The sequence below is a fragment of the Balaenoptera acutorostrata genome, chromosome 11, assembly GCF_949987535.1.
Source record: "Balaenoptera acutorostrata chromosome 11, mBalAcu1.1, whole genome shotgun sequence".
In the NCBI taxonomy this organism is placed as follows: Eukaryota; Metazoa; Chordata; class Mammalia; order Artiodactyla; family Balaenopteridae; genus Balaenoptera; species Balaenoptera acutorostrata.
This window is the reverse complement of record NC_080074.1, coordinates 79,512,383-79,530,804: the sequence shown is the minus strand read 5'-3', so window position 1 is coordinate 79,530,804 and position 18,422 is coordinate 79,512,383. Positions and strand designations below refer to the sequence as shown.

Below are 18,422 nucleotides of genomic sequence, written 5' to 3'. Positions count from 1 at the left end.
AACTTGTTTCTATGTTTTATACAGGGAAACTACCCCTAGAATTGGTGACATCCTTCAGAAATTGGCCCCATTCCTTAAGATGTATGGAGAATATGTGAAGGGATTTGATAACGCAATGGAATTGGTTAAAAACATGACAGAGCGTATTCCCCAGTTCAAATCAATAATTGAAGAAATTCAGGTAATAGGACTCTTTTGTTCAAGGCTATAATTACTTTTTCTGTACAAATCATAAGGTCTTCTAGATCTAAAATTTAGATTGAGAGATTTGAGACACCTGTCCAAATTCCATTCTGGTCTGAATTATGCAGAAATCATCTCTGCAAAGTTAAAATATTTATTGAACATGTGCAAATACTGAACAGTGAATTCTCCATTTGCTTTTGAGGCAAGGAGAGTCTGGCTTTATCAGGGTCCACATTAATTTACAAAGTAAGTTCCCATTCAGCTCTGTGTCTCTCTTGCTTGCTTTCAGAGGTTGAGATGTTGGAATGACTATAAATGAATATAAAGAATGATTGCTATAAACCCTGACATTTTGGAAACATAATTACAGTTGACCCTTGAACAACATAAGGGTTATGGGTGCTGATCCCCAATGTGTTTGAAAATCCCAGGATAAGTTTACTGTCAGCCCTCCGTATCCGTGGTTATGCATCATGAATTCAACCAACCATGGATTATGTAGTACTGTAGCACGCATTTACTGAAAAAAAAAAATGTGCATATAAGTTGACCTGTGCGTTTCAAACCCATGTTCAAGGATCAACTGTTTTCTGTTTTATTTCATTTTGGGGTTTTTTTTTTTTGGTCATTTTATATATGTGTCCTGACTTTTAAAATTTTATCAAACCTGGATAATACATTTTAATAATATCATAGTAATTTCTGTTTGATTCTCTAGTCAAAACTGTTAATCATTTCTTCTTTGCTAAAGTTTAAATATTGAAAAGGAATTCTTTAGATCACATAAGGTTATTTGGGTGGGGATTCTTTTGCTCCTTGACTGCCTTCTTTTGTGTTACATAAATATATATATATTTATTTTTTATAAATTTATTTATTTTATTTATTTATTTTTGGCTGCATTGGGTCTTCGTTGCTGTGCGCGGGCTTTCTCCAGTTGCGGTGAGCGGGGGCAACTCTTTGTTGAGGTGCGTGGGCTTCTCATTGCAATGGCTTCTACTGTTGCAGAGCGTGGACTCCAGGAGCACAGGCTTCAGTAGTTGTGGCTCGCAGGCTCTAGAGTGCCGGCTCAGCAGTTGTGGCACACAGGCCCAGCTGCTCCATGGCATGTGGGATCTTCCTGCACCAGGGCTCGAACCCGTGTCCCCTGCATTGGCAGGTGGACTCCCAACCACTGCGCCACCAGGGAAGCCCCTGTGTTACATAAATATTTTTATATGTGTTTTAAACTCATTAATATAGTGAAATGATCACTGTTTTGTACAATTTTATGTCTTTTAAAGAAGTTAAGAGAATATTAAAAAAGATATACATATGCAAATCAATGTGATGCTGACAACATCAACAAAAGAAAAGACAAAAACCACATGATCATCTCAATAGATGCAGAAAAAGCATTTGATAAAATGCAACATCCATTCATGATAAAAACTCTTACCAAAACGGGTATTGAAGGAACATATCTCAACATAATAAAAACTATTTATGAAAAACCCACAGCCAGCATAACACTCAACGGTGAAAAGCTTGAAAGCCTTCCCACTAAAATCTGGAGCAAGACAATGATGCCCATTCTCACCACTTCTATTCAACATAGTATTGGAAGTCCTAGCCACAGCAATCAGACAAGAAAAAGAAATAAAAGGTATCCAAATTGGAAGAGAAGTGGTAAAATTGTCATTATATGCATATGACATGATACTATATATAGAAAACCCTTAAAGACTCCACACAGAAACTACTAGAAACTGATAAACGAATTCAGCAACATAGCAGGATACAAGATTAACATACATAAATCTGTTGCATTTCTTTACACTAACAATGAAATATCAAAAAGGGAAAATAAAAAAACAATCCCTTTTAAAATTGCAGCAAAAAAAAAAATACTTAGGAATAAAACCTGACGAAGGAGGTAAAAGATTTATATGCTAAGAATTATAAAACATTGATAAAGGAAATTGAAGATGATTCTAAGAAATGGAAAACTATCCCATGCTCTTGGATTAGAAAAATTAATATTGTTAAAATAGCCATACTACCGGAAGTAATCTACAGGTTTAATACAATCCCTATCAAAATACCCATGACATTTTTTACAGAACTAGAACAAATAATCCTAAAATTTATATGGAACCATAAAAGACCCAGAATTGCCAAAGCAATCCTGAGGAAAAAGAAGAAAGCTGGGGGCATAACCCTCTGAGACTTCAGACAATACTATAAAGCTACAATAATCAAAACAGTGTGATACTGGTATAAAAACAGACATGTGGATCAATGGAACAGAATAGAGAGCCCAGAAATAAACCCACACACCTATGGTCAGTTAATCTTCGACAAAGGAGACAAAAATATACAATGGAGAAAAAACAGTCTCTTCAGCAATTGGTGTTGGGAAACCTGAACAGCTGCATGTAAATCAACGAAGTTAGAACACACCCTCACACCATACACAAAAATAAATTCAAAATGGCTTAAAGACTTAAATATAAGACATGACACCATAAAACTCCTAGAAGAGAATATAGCAAAACATTCTCTGACAGAAATTGTACCAGTGTTTTCTTAGGTCAGTCTCCTGAGGCAATAAAAATAAAAGCAAAAATAAACAAATGGGACCTAGTCAAACTTATAAGCTTTTGCACAGCAAAGGAAACTGTAAGCAAAATGAAGAGATAGCCTATGGACTGGGAGAAAATATTTGCAAATGGTACAACCGACAAGGGCTTAATTTCCAAAATATACAAATGGCTCATACAACTCAATGACAAAAAAGCAAACAACCCAATCAAAAAATGGGCAGATGACCTAAATAGACATTTCTCCAAAGAAGACATACAGATGGCCAAAAGGCACATAAAAAGATGATCAACATCACTAATTATTAGAGAAATGCAAATCAAAATTACAGTGAGGTATCATCTCACACCAGTCAGAATGGCCATCATTTAAAAGTCTACAAATAAATGCTGGAGAGGATGTGGAAAAAAGGGAACCCTCCAACACTGTTGGTGGGGATGTAAATTGGTGCAGCCACTATGGAGAATAGTATGGAGGTTCCTTAAAAAACTTAGAGTAACCATATGACCCAGCAATCCCACTCCTGGGCGTATATCCAGAGACAACTCTAATTCGAAAAGATACATGCACCCCAATGTTCATAGCAGCACTATTTACAATAGCCAAGACATGGAAGCAACTTAAATGTCCATCGACAGTTGAATGGAAAAAGAGGATGTAGTATATATACACAGTGGAATACTACTCAGCCATAAAAGTGAATGAAATAATGTCATTTGTGGCAACATGGATGAACCTAGAGATTATCATACTAAGTGAAGTAAGTCAGAAAGAGAAAGACAAATACCATATGACATCACTTATATGTGGAATCTAAAATATGACACAAATGAACTTATTTACGAAACAAACAGACTCAAAGACATAGAAAACAAGCTTATGGTTACCAAAGAGGAAAGGGGGGTGTGGGAGGGATAAATTAGGAGTTTGGGATTAGCAGATACAAACTACTATATATAAAATAGATACGCAACAAGGTCCTACTGTATAGCACCAGGAAATATATTCAATATCCTGTGATAAACCATAATGGAAAAGAATATGGATAGAGAATATATATGTGTAACTGAATCACTTTGCTGTACACCAGAAACTAACACAACATTGTAAATCAACTATTCTTCAATTTGAAAAAAGAAAAAAGTCTACAAATGTTTTTTTTTTGTTTTTTTTTTTATAAATTTATTTATTTATTTATTTTTGGCTGTGTTGGGTCTTCGTTTCTGTGTGAGGGCTTTCTCTAGTTGCGGCGAGCGGGGGCCACTCTTCATCGCGGTGCGCGGGCCTCTCACTATCGCGGCCTCTCTTGTTGCGGAGCACAGGCTCCAGACGCACAGGCTCAGTAGTTGTGGCTCACAGGCCCAGTTGCTCCGCGGCATGTGGGATCTTCCCAGACCAGGGCTCGAACCCGTGTCCCCTGCATTGGCAGGCGGATTCTCAACCACTGCACCACCAGGGAAGCCCTACAAATATGTTTTTAACCCATATATTTACCATTTCTGGAATAAGTTCCTTTCAGTATGAAAATGATGTGTTTCTTGTGAGGTAGAGTGAATAGCAATGAATTTTCTTGGGCTTTGTTTATTTGGAAAATATTTTTTTCTTCACTATTGAATGATAGCATTGCTAGACACAGAATTCTTGGCTGATAGCTTTTTTCTTTCAGCAATTTGAATGTCATTTCACTGCTTTCTGTCCTCCCTTGTGTCAGATGAGAAGTTAGCCCTTAATTGTATTGACAGTCCCCTGTATGTAATGAATCGCTTTTCTCTTGCTGCTTTCAAAGTTTTCTCTTTGTTTTTGGCTTTTAATAGTTTGAAAATGATGTGGATCTTTTTTGTATTTATCCTGCTTAGAGTAGATTGAGCTTCTTGGTTGTGTAGATTGTTTTAAATCAGTTTGAGAAGTTTTCAGCCATTGTTTCTTTGAATTTCATATTTTCATTACCCAAGTTTCTTTCTTTTTTTTTTTAAATTTATGTATTTATTTATTTTTGGCTGCGCTGGGTCTTCGTTGCTGTGCACAGGCTTTCTCTAGTTGTGGCAAGCAGGGGCTACTCTTCGTTGAGGTGTGTGGGCTTCTCATTGTGGTGGCTTCTCTTGTTGCGGAGCACGGACTCTAGGCACGCAGGCTTCAGTAACAGGCTTTGGTGCGTGGGCTCAGTAGTTGTGGCTCGTGGGCTCTAGAGCGCAGGCTCAGTAGTTGTGGCACACGAGCTTAGTTGCTCAGCGTCATGTGGGATCTTCCTGGACCAGGGCTTGAACCCGTGTCCCCTGCATTGGCAGGCAGATTCTTAACCACTGCTCCACCAGGGAAGTCCCATTATGTGAGTTTCTGAGACCTGTTCACTTTTCTTCCTTTTTTCTCTTTGTTCTTTAGACTGTATGATTTCAATTAATATTCCTTCAAGTTGATTGATTCTTCTGCCATCTTATTTCTGCTGTTGAGTCTCTGGGGTGAATTTTTCATTTCAGTTATTGTACTTTTCAACTCCAGAATTTTCATTTGGTTCTTTTTTATACTGTCTGATTCCTCCTTGAAAATTGCTATGTATGCATGTATTGTTGTTATACTTTTCATGTTCTTCAAATATGATTACCTTTATTTCTTTGAACATACGTATAATAGCTGTGTTGAAATCTTTGCTACATCCAGTATCTAAGTTCACTCAGAGACAATTTTATTTGACTGCCTTTTTTCTTCAGTGTAGGTTAATACTTCACTATTTATTTGAATATCTCTTTTTTTTTTGCTGAATATTGGACATTATAATTTGTTTGTTTATTTATTTATTTTCGGCTGCGTTGGGTCTTTGTTGCTGCGCATGGGCTTTCTCGAGTTGTGGCGAGTGGGAGCTACTCTTCGTTGAGGGCGTGGGCTTCTCATTGCGGTGACTTCTTTTGTTGCAGAGCACGGGCTCTAGGCGCGCGGGCTTCAGTAGTTGTGGTGCATGGGCTTAGTTGCTCTGCGGCATGTGGCATCTTCCCAGACCAGGGCTCAAACCTGTGTCCCCTGCATTGGCAGGCAGATTCTTTTTTTGTTTGTTTGTTTTGTTTTGTTTTGTTTTGTTTTGTTTTTGTTTTTAAGATTTTTAGAAATTTCATGTAATGTCTGAAACATTTATATTAACATATTTCCATACAAATAACCCAATGAAAGTTTAGTATTAGTTGTTTTGTTTGTTTGTTTTTTTATACTGCAGGTTCTTATTAGGCATCAATTTTATACACATCAGTGTATACATGTCAATCCCAATCGCCCAATTCAGCACACCACCATCCCCACTCCACCGCAGTTTTCCCCCCTTGGTGTCCATATGTCCATTCTCTACATCTGTGTCTCAACTTCTGCCCTGCAAACTGGCTCATCTGTACCATTTTTCTAGGTTCCACATACATGCATTAATATACGATATTTGTTTTTCTCTTTCTGACTTACTTCACTCTGTATGACAGTCTCTAGATCCATCCACGTCTCAACAAATGACTCAATTTCATTCCTTTTTATGGCTGAGTAATATTCCATTGTATATATGTACCACAACTTCTTTATCCATTCGTCTGTTGATGGGCATTTAGGTTGCTTCCATGACCTGGCTATTGTAAATAGTGCTGCAATGAACATTCAGGTGCATGTGTCTTTTTGAATTACGGTTTTCTCTGGGTATACGCCCAGTAGTGGGATTGCTGGGTCATATGGTAATTCTATTTTTAGTTTTTTAAGGAACCTCCATATTGTTCTCCATAGTGGCTGTATCCATTTACATTCCCACCAACAGTGCAAGAGGGTTCCCTTTTCTCCACACCCTCTCCAGCATTTGTTGTTTGTAGATTTTCTGATGATGCCCATTCTAACAGGAGTGAGGTGATACCTCATTGTAGTTTTGATTTGCATTTCTCTAATAATTAGTGATGTTGAGCATCTTTTCATGTGCTTCCTGGCCGTCTGTATGTCTTCTTTGGAGAAATGTCTATTTAGGTCTTCTGCCCATTTTTGGATTGGGGTGTTTGTTTCTTTAATATTGAGATGAATGAGCTGTTCATATATTTTGGAGATTAATCCTTTGTCCGTTGATTCATTTGCAAATATTTTCTCCCATTCTGAGGGTTGTCTTTTCCTCTTGTTTATGGTTTCCTTTGCTGTGCAAAAGCTTTGAAGTTTTCATTAGGTCCCACTTGTTTATTTTTGTTTTTATTTCCATTACTCTAGGAGGTGGATCAAAAAAGATCTTGCTGTGATTTATGTCAAAGAGTGTTCTTCCTATGTTTTCCTCTAAGAGTTTTATAGTGTCCAGTCTTATGTTTAGGTCTCTAATCCATTTTGAGTTTATTTTTGTGTATGGTGTTAGGGAGTATTCTAATTTCATTCTTTTACATGTAGCTGTCCAGTTTTCCCAGCACCACTTATTGAAGAGACTGTCTTTTCTCCATTGTATATCCTTGCCTCCTTTGTCATAGATTAGTTGACCATAGGTGCGTGGGTTAATCTCTGGGCTTTCTATCTTGTTCCATTGATCTATGTTTCTGTTTTTGTGCCAGTACCATATTGTCTTGATTACTGTAGCTTTGTAGTATAGTCTGAAGTCAGGGAGTCTGATTCCTCCAGCTCCATTTTTTTCCCTCAAGACTGCTTGGGCTATTCGGGGTCTTTTGTGTCTCCATACAAATTTTAAGATGACTTGTTCTAGCTCCGTAAAAAATGCCATTGGCAATTTGATAGGGATTGCATTGAATCTGTAGATTGCTTTGGGTAGTATAGTCATTTTCACAATGTTGATTCTTCCAATCCAAGAACATGGTATATCTCTCCATCTGTTGATATCACCTTTAATTTCTTTCATCAGTGTCTTATAGTTTTCTGCATACAGGTTTTTTGTCTCCCTAGGTAGGTTTATTCCTAGGTATTTTATTCTTTTTGTTGCAATTGTAAATGGGAGTGTTTCCATAATTTCTCTTTCAGATTTTTCATCATTAGTGTAGAGGAATGCAAGAGATTTCTGTGCATTAATTTTGTATCCTGCAACTTTACCATATTCATTAATTAGCTCTAGCAGTTTTCTGGTGGCAGTTTTAGGATTCTCTATGTATAGTATCATGTCATCTGCAAACAGTGACAGTTTTACTTCTTCTTTTCCAATTTGTATTCCTTTTATTTCTTTTTCTTCTCTGATTGCTGTGGCTAGGACTTCCAGAACTATGTTGAATAATAGTGGTGAGAGTGGACATCCTTGTCTCGTTCCTGATCTTAGAGGAAATTCTTTCAGTTTTTCACCATTGAGAATGATGTTTGCTGTGGGTTTGTCATATATGGCCTTTATTATGTTGAGGTAGGTTCCCTCTATGCCCACTTTCTGGAGAGGTTTTATCATAAATGGGTGTTGAATTTTGTCAAAAGCTTTTTCTGCATCTATTGAGATTATCATATGGTTTTTCTTCTTCAGTTTGTTAATATGGTGTATCACATTGATTGATTTGCATATATTGAAGAATCCTTGCATCCCTGGGATAAATCCCACTTGATCGTGGTGTATGATCCTTTTAATGTGTTGTTGGATTCTGCTTGCTAGTATTTTGTTTAGGATTTTTGCATCTATATTCATCAGTGATATTGGTCTGTAATTTTCTTTTTTTTTAGTGTCTTTGTCTGGTTTTGGTATCAGGGTGATGGTGGCCTCATAGAATGAGTTTGGGAGTGTTCCTTCCTCTGCAATTTTTTGGAAGAGTTTGAGAAGGATAGGTGTTAGCTCTTCTCTAAATGTTTGATAGAATTCACCTGTGAAGCCATCTGGTCCTGGACTTTTGTTTTTTGGAAGATTTTAAATCACAGTTTCAATTTCATTACTTGTGATTGGTCTGTTCATATTTTCTATTTCTTCCTGGTTCAGTCTTGGAAGGTTATACCTTTCTAAGAATTTGTCCATTTCTTCCAGGTTGTCCATTTTATTGGCATAAAGTTGCTTGTAGTAGTCTCTTAGGATGCTTTGTATTTCTGCGGTGTCTGTTGTAACTTCTCCTTTTTCATTTCTGATTTTATTGATTTGAGTCCTCTCCCTCTTTTTCTTGATGAGTCTGGCTAATGGCTTATCAATTTTGTTTATCTTCTCAAAGAACCAACTTTTAGTTTTATTGATCTTTGCTATTGTTTTCTTTGTTTCTATTTCATTTATTTCTGCTCTGATCTTTATGATTTCTTTCCTTCTGCTAACTTTGGGTTTTGTTTGTTCTTCTTTCTCTAGTTTCTTTAGGTGTAAGGTTAGATTGCTTACTTGAGATTTTTCTTGTTTCTTTAGGTAGGATTGTATAGCTATAAATTCCCTCTTAGAACTGCTTTTGCTGCATCCCATAGGTTTTGGGTCATTGTGTTTTCATTGTCATTTGTCTCTAGGTATTTTTTGATTTCCTCTTTGATTTCTTCAGTGATCTCTTGGTTATTTAGTAACGTATTGTTTAGCCTCCATGTGTTTGTCTTTTTTACGTTTTTTTTTCCCTGTAATTCATTTCTAATCTCATAGCGTTGTGGTCAGAAAAGATGCTTGATATGATTTCAATTTTCTTAAATTTACTGAGGCTTGATTTGTGACCCAAGATGTGATCTATCCTGGAGAATGTTCCATGCGCACTTGAGAAGAACGTGTAATCTGCTGTTTTTGGATGGAATGTCCTATATATATCAGTTAAATCTATCTGGTCTATTGTGTCATTTAAAGCTTCTATTTCCTTATTTATTTTCATTTTGGATGATCTGTCCATTGGTGTAAGTGAGGTGTTAAAGTCCCCCACTATTATTGTGTTACTGTCGATTTCCTCTTTTATAGCTGTTAGCAGTTGCCTTATGTATTGAGGTGCTCCTATGTTGGGTGCATATATATTTATAATTGTTATATCTTCTTCTTGGATTGATCCCTTGATCATTATGTAGTGTCCTTCCTTGTCTCTTGTAACATTCTTTATTTTAAAGTCTATTTTATCTGATATGAGTATAGCTACTCCAGCTTTCTTTTGATTTCCATTTGCATGGAATATCTTTTTCCATCTCCTCACTTTCAGTCTGTATGTGTCCCTAGGTCTGAAGTGGGTCTCTTGTAGACAGCATATATATGGGTCTTGTTTTTGTATCCATTCAGCCAGTCTATGTCTTTTGGTTGGGGCATTTAATCCATTCACGTTTAAGGTAATTATTGATATGTATGTTCCTATGACCATTTTCTTAATTGTTTTGGGTTTGTTTTTGTAGGTCCTTTTCTTCTCTTGTGTTTCCCACTTAGAGAAGTTCCTTTAGCATTTGTTGTAGAGCTGGTTTGGTGGTGTTGAATTCTCTTAGCTTTTGCTTGTCTGTAAAGCTTTTGATTTCTCCATCAAATCTAAATGAGATCCTTGCCGGGTAGAGTAATCTTGGTTGTAGGTTCTTCCCTTTCATCACTTTAAGTATATCATGCCACTCCCTCCTGGCTTGCAGAGTTTCTGCTGAGAAATCAGCTTTTAACCTTATGGGAGTTCCCTTGTATGTTATTTGTCATTTTTCCCTTGCTGCTTTCAATAATTTTTCTTTGTCTTTAATTTTTGCCACTTTGATTACTATGTGTCTCGGCGTGTTTCTCCTTGGGTTTTTCCTGTATGGGACTCTCTGCGCTTCCTGGACTTGGGTGGCTATTTCCTTTCCCATGTTAGGGAAGTTTTCGACTATAATCTCTTCAAATATTTTCTCTGGTCCTTTCTCTCTCTCTTCTCCTTCTGGGACCCCTATAATGTGAATGTTGTGGCGTTTAATGTTGTCCCAGAGGTCTCTTAGGCTGTCTTCATTTCTTTTCATTCTTTTTTCTTTAGTCTGTTCCACAGCAGTGAATTCCACCATTCTGTCTTCCAGGTCACTTATCCGTTCTTCTGCCTCAGTTATTCTGCTATTGATTCCTTGTAGTGTAGTTTTCATTTCAGTTATTGTATTGGTCATCTCTGTTTGTTTGTTCTTTAATTCTTCTAGGTCTTTGTTAATCATTTCTTGCATCTTCTCAATCTTTGCCTCCATTCTTATTCCGAGGTCCTGGATCATCTTCACTATCATTATTCTGAATTCTTTTTCTGGAAGGTTGCCTATCTCCACTTCATTTAGTTGTTTTTCTGGGGTTTTTCTTGTTCCTTCATCTGGTACATAGCCCTCTGCGTTTTCATCTTGTGTATCTTTCTGTAACTGTGGTTTTTGGTCCACAGGCTGCAGGATTGTAGTTTTTCTTGCTTCTGCTGTCTGCCCTGTCGGCAGGCAGATTCTTAACCGCTGTGCCACCAGGGAAGCCCTGGACATTTTAGATAACCTATTTTGTGGGAACTCTAGATTCGGATTTTCCCTACTGAGAGTGGGTGTGGTTACTTTTGTTTTTTTGTTTGTTTGTTTATTAACTTGCTTAGACTAAATCTATGAACTTTATCTCTCCTCTGGTATGCAGCCACTAATGTCTCTATTCAGTTTTTTGTTGAATATTCTTGTGTTTGTATGTGATCTTGGCTTTATAGGGGTTGCCCCTATATCTGTGTAGGTTAAAGATCAAACAGTTATTAAACACAGGTGCTTAACTACCTAGATCCAGTTAGCTTCTCTCCTCTGCTGATGGCCCTATAAGTGTGTGTGGAGGGGCACACACTTATTTAAAGATCAGGCCATTTCCAAGTCCTTGTGGCCCTTTCACATCTCCTGTCTGTATCTTCCGTCTGCATCTCCACAACCTCAGAGTGGCCAGGAGATTGCTGCCTTGGGCTCTCTTCTGTCTCTGCTGGTTATTCACACAGCCTCAGCCAAGGAAATGATTGTCCGACCACAACAGAGCTTCAGGCTATTAAAGTCATTGGTCTTCCCCACTTGCCCACCTCAGAGACCATCACTTCCACTGACAGTGTTGCTGGGCATATGGTTCACTGCTCTAAATCAAATGAGCCCTCTTAACTTCAGCAGAGAAACCTCCAGTCCTCACAGCCTGCCCCACCCTTGCAGAATCTTCACATTGACTGAGCTGGGGGAGGAAGAGGTGCAGCCCCAGGCTAGAATACCACAGCTTCTTACTGTTCTTACCCAAAGTTCAGCAGTTTTTTTTTTTTTTAATTTTATTTTATTTTATTTATTTATTTATGGCTGTGCTGGGTCTTCATTTCTGTGCGAGGGTTTTCTCTAGTCGCGGCAAGTGGGGGCCACTCTTCATCGCGGTGCGCGGGCCTCTCACTATCGCGGCCTCTCTTGTTGCGGAGCACAGGCTCCAGACGCGCAGGCTCAGTAATTGTGGCTCACAGGCCTAGTTGCTCCGCGGCATGTGGGATCTTCCCAGACCAGGGCTCGAACCCGTGTCCCCTGCATTGGCAGGCAGATTCTCAACCACTGCGCCACCAGGGAAGCCCAGCAGTTTTTAAAAGAAACACTTTTCAGATTGTTTTGTGCCTTTGGTCAATTTCCAAAGTGCTGAAATGATTGTTGTTGTTGTTAAAATCAATTTTATCCAGCTTTAAAGTTGCTTTTTATTTTTATTTTTTTAATTTTTATTGGAGTATAGTTGCTTTACAACATTGTGTTAGTTTCTACTGTGCAGCAAAGTGAATCAGCTGTATGTATACATATATCCCCTCTTTTTTGGGTTTCCTTCCCGTTTAGGTCACCACGGAGCATTGAGTAGAGTTCCCAGTGCTATAGTAGCTTCTCATTATAAAGTTGCTTTTTAAAGGGAGGATTTTGCCAGTCTACTCACTCAGCCATAGCCAAAAGTCTTGCTTTTCCCCTTCACTCCTTTTTTTGAACATCTCTTTTCTCTCATGATTAAGCATTCATCTACCTTTCTGAACACTGGCTCGTTCTTTGGTTCTTTCACTAACCCCTTTTGCTAATATTGAAATGTGGGCAGAATACAAGGTTTTTGCCCTTCATAATCTTCTTTCTCTCCACACTCTCAGTGACATCATAGTTTCCCAAGCCTTTAACCATCATGTCATACAGATGCTTATAGGGTCATTATTTCTAGTATATTCCTCTACCCCTGAACTCCAGTTACAAAATGCTGAGTGCTGGCTACACAATTCTGTATGAACATCTTGTTGTCAGTACAAAGTCAACATGTTCCATTCCTGTCTTTAGCTTACAGACTTTTTTTCCACTTGACCTTTTGTGCCTTGCACAGAGTAGCTTGTGGTTATGTGATTGGATTTATCACATAGCACCAATATTCTTTTATTCACCAGAATTTGACCACTTGGCTTTATCTTTGATTTGTCACTTTTCCTCATTCTCTGTATGTGTTCATTTGCCTGTTAGATAATATTTTTAAGGGACTTAGCATGGAGCTTGTTGCATAGTAAGTGCTCACTACACGATGGTGGTCATTATCATTGTTTCATCAAATATTAAAACTATCTCAGCAATGTCTGTCTTCTCCATATTATGAGGAAAGGATGGAGTTGTGAAAGGAATGGTAGACTGAGAATCAACTAACCTAGTTTAGGATTCTAGTCTGCCACTTAGAGCCACTTGACCTTAGAAAACTCCCCTAACTTTTCTGAGCCAGTTTCTTCATGTAAAAATTTGGGGATCAGTAATATTTTCATGGAGAGATATATATATGCATGTGTGTATATATATACCATAGTCTTGCTGGAGAAAATCAAATGCAATAACTAAACTTATAATATTAATATCTTACACTTTATTAAGGAAAGCCATTAACCCTCAGCTTCCATGCTAATTTCAGGCTCTTTTTACTTTTCTCCTGGTCTACAGTAACTTCCAAACTAGTTTCCCCACATCTGCCTAAAGCCACATTGCTGTAGGTTAATCTTAATAGCTGTCATATCTAATGATATCACTCCCCTGCATGAAAACCTGCATTAGATGAAGTAAATCTAAACCCAGCTTGATATTATTGCCCCAGATTACCTTTTCTTCCTCATCCCCTATTTCCCTATAAGTATCTTATTTCCGAGCAGAACTCAACTGCCCCCTTTCACTAAACATGCTTCATGCCCCACTGTTTTGGGCCTGTTCTCCAAGGTCCCTCTTCCTGCACTTACCCCCTGGTATTCCTCATTTCCCTGCCCAAAGCCTGACCTCACCTGAGTTCATGTGTAAATATTCCATTCTCTATGAAGCTTTCAGTTTCTTGTTTGCTTTGAATGCAAACATCATGTCTTAATACAACATTTTTTACCCTGCAGTGCCCTAATCATGGTCATTAATAAATATATGAAGGGGGTTTCTGCTTTGTTTAATATGAACAGGAACACATCTTACTTTTCAAGTAATCTTTTTTCTCTCCTTCCATGTTGACAGCTTACTGAAAGCATGTTCTATAGACTCAATTTTGCCCTAAGCAAAGGAGATCTGTTTAGAGTTTGGTTTCTAATGGAAAAGAATGCCATGACCTAATGAAAAATTAAAATTTTCTTATCTTGTCACTTTTCTACATGTGGAGTCTTTTTTAAGTTCAAAGGAAATGACATTTATGGTAGCCTTATTATGAAATAGTTTCTGCTGAGTCCAGAGTCATTTAATGCAGTATTACTTAGTGAACCTCATTAAATAGATGCTTCTTTTAAAAATCTCTGGAGTATGATTTAATAATGTGACCTGACAAACCCTTGTAGTGACTAATTGAAGTGGATGCCATCAATCTGGAAATTTCTTGCTTCAAATTCTACTTGATTTTTCTTTCTGTTCTTAACACTAGATTGGTGGTCCTCAAACTTTAATGGAAGAATTGGAGGTGTTTTTATGCATATGCCCAGGCTGTGGCCTCAAAACTGTGGTTTCATAGATTGCATTGGGGTTCAGAATTTCCTTTTTTTAAAATAAATTTATTTATTTATTTATTTATTTTTGGCTGTGTTGGGTCTTCATTTCTGTGCGAGGGCTTTCTCCAGTTGCGGCGAGCAGGGGCCACTCTTCATCGCGGTGCATGGGCCTCTCACTATCGCAGCCTCTCTTGTTGCAGGGCACAGGCTCCAGACGCGCAGGCTCAGTAGTTGTGGCTCACGGGCCTAGTTGCTCCGCGGCATGTGGGATCTTCCCAGACCAGGGCTCGAACCCGTGTCCCCTGCATTGGCAGGCAGATTCTCAAACACTGCGCCACCAGGGAAGCCAGAATTTCCATTTTTAATAGCATCCCAGGTATATCTAATGCAGGTGATGCACAGACCACACTTTGTAGGGAAATGCTGCCCTTAATGAAAATTCTATGTTACGTTGAATTGTTTTAGACTGGCTAACCTAATTTTTAAATCTTTTTTATAAAACCTTTCTCATTACAGAAACAGAAGATCTGTGGGAGCTTGACTTTGCAGCATCACATGCTAGAACCTGTTCAGCGGATTCCCCGGTATGAGATGCTCCTTAAGGACTACCTAAGGAAATTGCCTCCTGGTTCTCCGGACTGGAATGATGCTAAAAGTAAATACTCCTCCCCACCCCCGCCCCGCCCCTGCTTTCCATTATGGGATAATATAGTGGCCAAGTAGGCTTGTGATTTCAAAGTGAGATAGGTCTCATAGCCACTTTAGTAAAATATTGGTGCCAGAAAATAACCTCACTGGAAATTGTCATCAGCACCTCAATTAGGCAAGCACTTTTGAGCCCAAATCATAGGCTTGGAGCAATGCAAATCACATTGCTCATGCTGGTTTCACATTAATCATTAACTGTGAAATATAAAACTATAGTCTTAGAGACATCTGGAATAGCAATACACAATTACCTTCTCACAGGAAGAATACAACCATTCAGAATTACTAGTGCTGCTGGTTAATTAGGTAGGTTGATAGATACCAAGAAAACTAAGATGACATTTACTATGTAAAAATAGCCTAAGCAAAGTGATATCTCTCTACCTTTCTCTACTCTAAGACAGAAGAGACAATGGTGCTGTTTAGTGTCAGTTAACATTTTCCCTGAGAAAACTTTATTCCTGCTCTACTCCTGTACTACTTTTTTTTTTTATGAAAAAATTAAAAATCTTTTATTTTTTCATTAGATCATAATGGAAGACTTTTAAGGCTTAAGAGTTTCAATAAGAATTTTGTTTTCTTGTGTACTTTAAAAAAATCAGTTAACTGTGAAGAGAAAATTTAACTTGGATTAGTAATCAACATGTACAAACAATAGTGGTGTACAGTCTTAAAGCATTGCTACTTTCTCTAATACTTTTTTGTCTGCTGTTATAAGTGAACCTTGTTGAGAGATGAACACAAAACACAATCTTTGGTCTTAGAGACTGGGTCTTTTTCTGAACATAGGCTATCTGTGATGTTTCTCCCACCATCCAAGTGAGTTGGTGACCACAGGAACTTCTCATCTCCCCTTTCTTCCTCTAAAGTTTAGAATTATCCTAACTTGTCTTCTTCCACTTTCCACTTCATCCCCGCTTTCCACTCACCTGGCCTGAGTGCTTGGTTTTAGGAGTGGTAGGATTAGAGGTTGGATCACCATTGCTACTTCTCAAAGTAGTCTCATGGGCAGTGGCCCCAGCCCGTCTTAATTTGTCTCCCTCTACCTTGGATACTATGTGGAATGCAAAGAATTGCTCAAAATCAGGATAGTTCTCCAAAATATAAATAAAAATTCTGCTTCTTCTGTACTCAAATGACTTTGACTCCTGCTAAGGTAGCTATGTCAAAAATGAGAGAGTCAGCAACATAATAGGGTATTTTATTACTCTTTTTGGTTTCCCATTACTACTTACACTAAAGTTCTAAGGAAATCACAGAAGTACTTTTAGAGACCTAAAAGTAGAAGGGAAAGCAACAAAAGTGCATTTTGTTCAGCAGTAGAACGAAGAAGACAGAAAAGTTGGTTCAGAATAATGGGGTTGTTGTGGTAACAGAATTAACCCAACCAGTATTCATAAGATAGGAAAGAAAGGAAGAGAGCAGGACATGATGTAGGATTGAGAACATTCCCTCAGGTTCATCCAGCAGGAAGCCTCAGTTTTCACATCTCTTCACCAGTAGTCCCGAAGCTCCTACCTTGCCCATATCAGAGTTCCCATTCCCATCTCTCGCTACCACCTGCCCTAGCAACAAAACCCTCCGTCAACATTGGCATCAGAAAATTCCCTTTCACCTAGACTAGAAATGTGAGTGTGTTTTCCCAAGGAAAACTGATTATGCTTGGTGGTTAATTTTCTCATAAAACTAGTGAAATACTTACTACTGCTGAAATGTTGTAGAACTTTGAGTCAGAAGACTTAGGTTCTAATGTAGCCCTTCAGTATCATAATTTGTGACCTTAGCCAAGTCACATCACTCTCTACTTCTTTCATCTGCCAAATGAAGCTAATATACTTTCCATTCAAGGTTGCATAAGAATGAATTGACCTAATATATATGAAAGCCCCTGACAAAGTTCCTTGTACCAAGCTAGTGTCAGGGTGTTTGTTATTTTGAAGGTCCCTTATCGATTAAATGTACCTGAGATCCTACTCACTGTATATGACTTTTAATGAGGAAATACCCTTCAAGTTCCAAATAATTTGCTTACAAATGAACTTTTGAAAGTATCCAGCTTGTCAATGCAAATTGCCCCCTGCTTTTATCGTGTATCTTCGGTCTCAGATTTCTTCTTATTGTACTGTATATTATTCAGCTATCTAGTAACATAGTAAGGACAAAATGTATTTACTTTTCTTTTTTTCCATTTAGAATCACTTGAAATTATATCTACAGCAGCAAGTCATTCTAATAGTGCAATAAGAAAAATGGTAAGTGGTTTCCAGAGGAAATGGGAATATTCTAGTTAGATAATTGCCAATAATATAGTCTGATATTATCTACAGGTTTGGACCCAAATGAATTGATACAAGTGAACAAAAAATATTGTTTATAAAATGTTTAGTGTTATCCCTCTTCTCCCAGGTTTTAATTTGATCATAACTGACATACTTTATACCAAAATTTATGCTTAGTTCCAATCCCTTCTGAATTATGTGTATTTTAGCTAAGGTCATTGATTAAAGGAACTAAGGTGAAACCTCCTTATATATGATCTTGCTGTGTTTTGTTTTAATTTCCTAGGAGAACCTAAAGAAACTCTTAGAGATTTATGAAATGTTGGGAGAAGAAGAAGACATTGTAAATCCTTCAAATGAACTAATAAAAGAAGGACAGATCCTCAAACTAGCTGCTCGGAACACATCGGCACAAGAACGCTACCTTTTCTTAGTGAGTTTTGTAGTATGAGCAAGTCACATAAGAATAACCCATAAACATTGTTATATGCATCTTGGAAAAGTAGGATGCTTGCTTGCTCTCACCAAAACAATTATATCTAACCTGGTTTAGTCAGTACTGTCAGGATTCCACATCAGGGAATGTCCTTAGTAACTGCAACTTGTTCTTTCAAGGACACAAATCTTTTTTTGAAGTATTTTTCTGTAATCTTTCTGTGTACTTACCATGTGTAATTTACTTCAGTAACACGTAGTGAAGATGATTTAACCTTTCCATGATGATCATAGCCATCAGTGTATATGTGGGGACCACTATTTTTAATTCGTCTAGTTGAAGAAATATATAGACAAAGTTGTAAAACTTGTGCCTCAAATATCTATGTAAAAGTACATGAGTTTGCTACATAGTTCCTTTTCACTGCGATCAGTCTCCATCCCTGCCTTAACTTCCGGGAAATGACAGTCTAGAACC

At 37.8% G+C, this 18,422-nt stretch overlaps 1 protein-coding gene across 5 annotated transcripts in view; it reads left to right on the top strand.

Moving 5' to 3' along the window:
* FGD4 (FYVE, RhoGEF and PH domain containing 4) overlaps window positions 1–18,422 on the top strand; it is a 222,545-nt gene that overhangs the window by 180,812 nt on the left and 23,311 nt on the right. For 4 of the 5 annotated variants that reach the window (XM_007175668.3, XM_028164903.2, XM_057557360.1 and 1 more), the window contains 4 exons: window positions 25–181; window positions 15,039–15,177; window positions 17,424–17,482; window positions 17,796–17,942. In XM_007175668.3, coding sequence (XP_007175730.2) covers window positions 25–181; window positions 15,039–15,177; window positions 17,424–17,482; window positions 17,796–17,942 — 502 coding nt within the window. Of the gene's footprint in view, window positions 1–24; window positions 182–15,038; window positions 15,178–17,423; window positions 17,483–17,795; window positions 17,943–18,422 lie in introns of those variants that run through there. The other variant, XM_057557362.1, reaches the window with a different exon arrangement.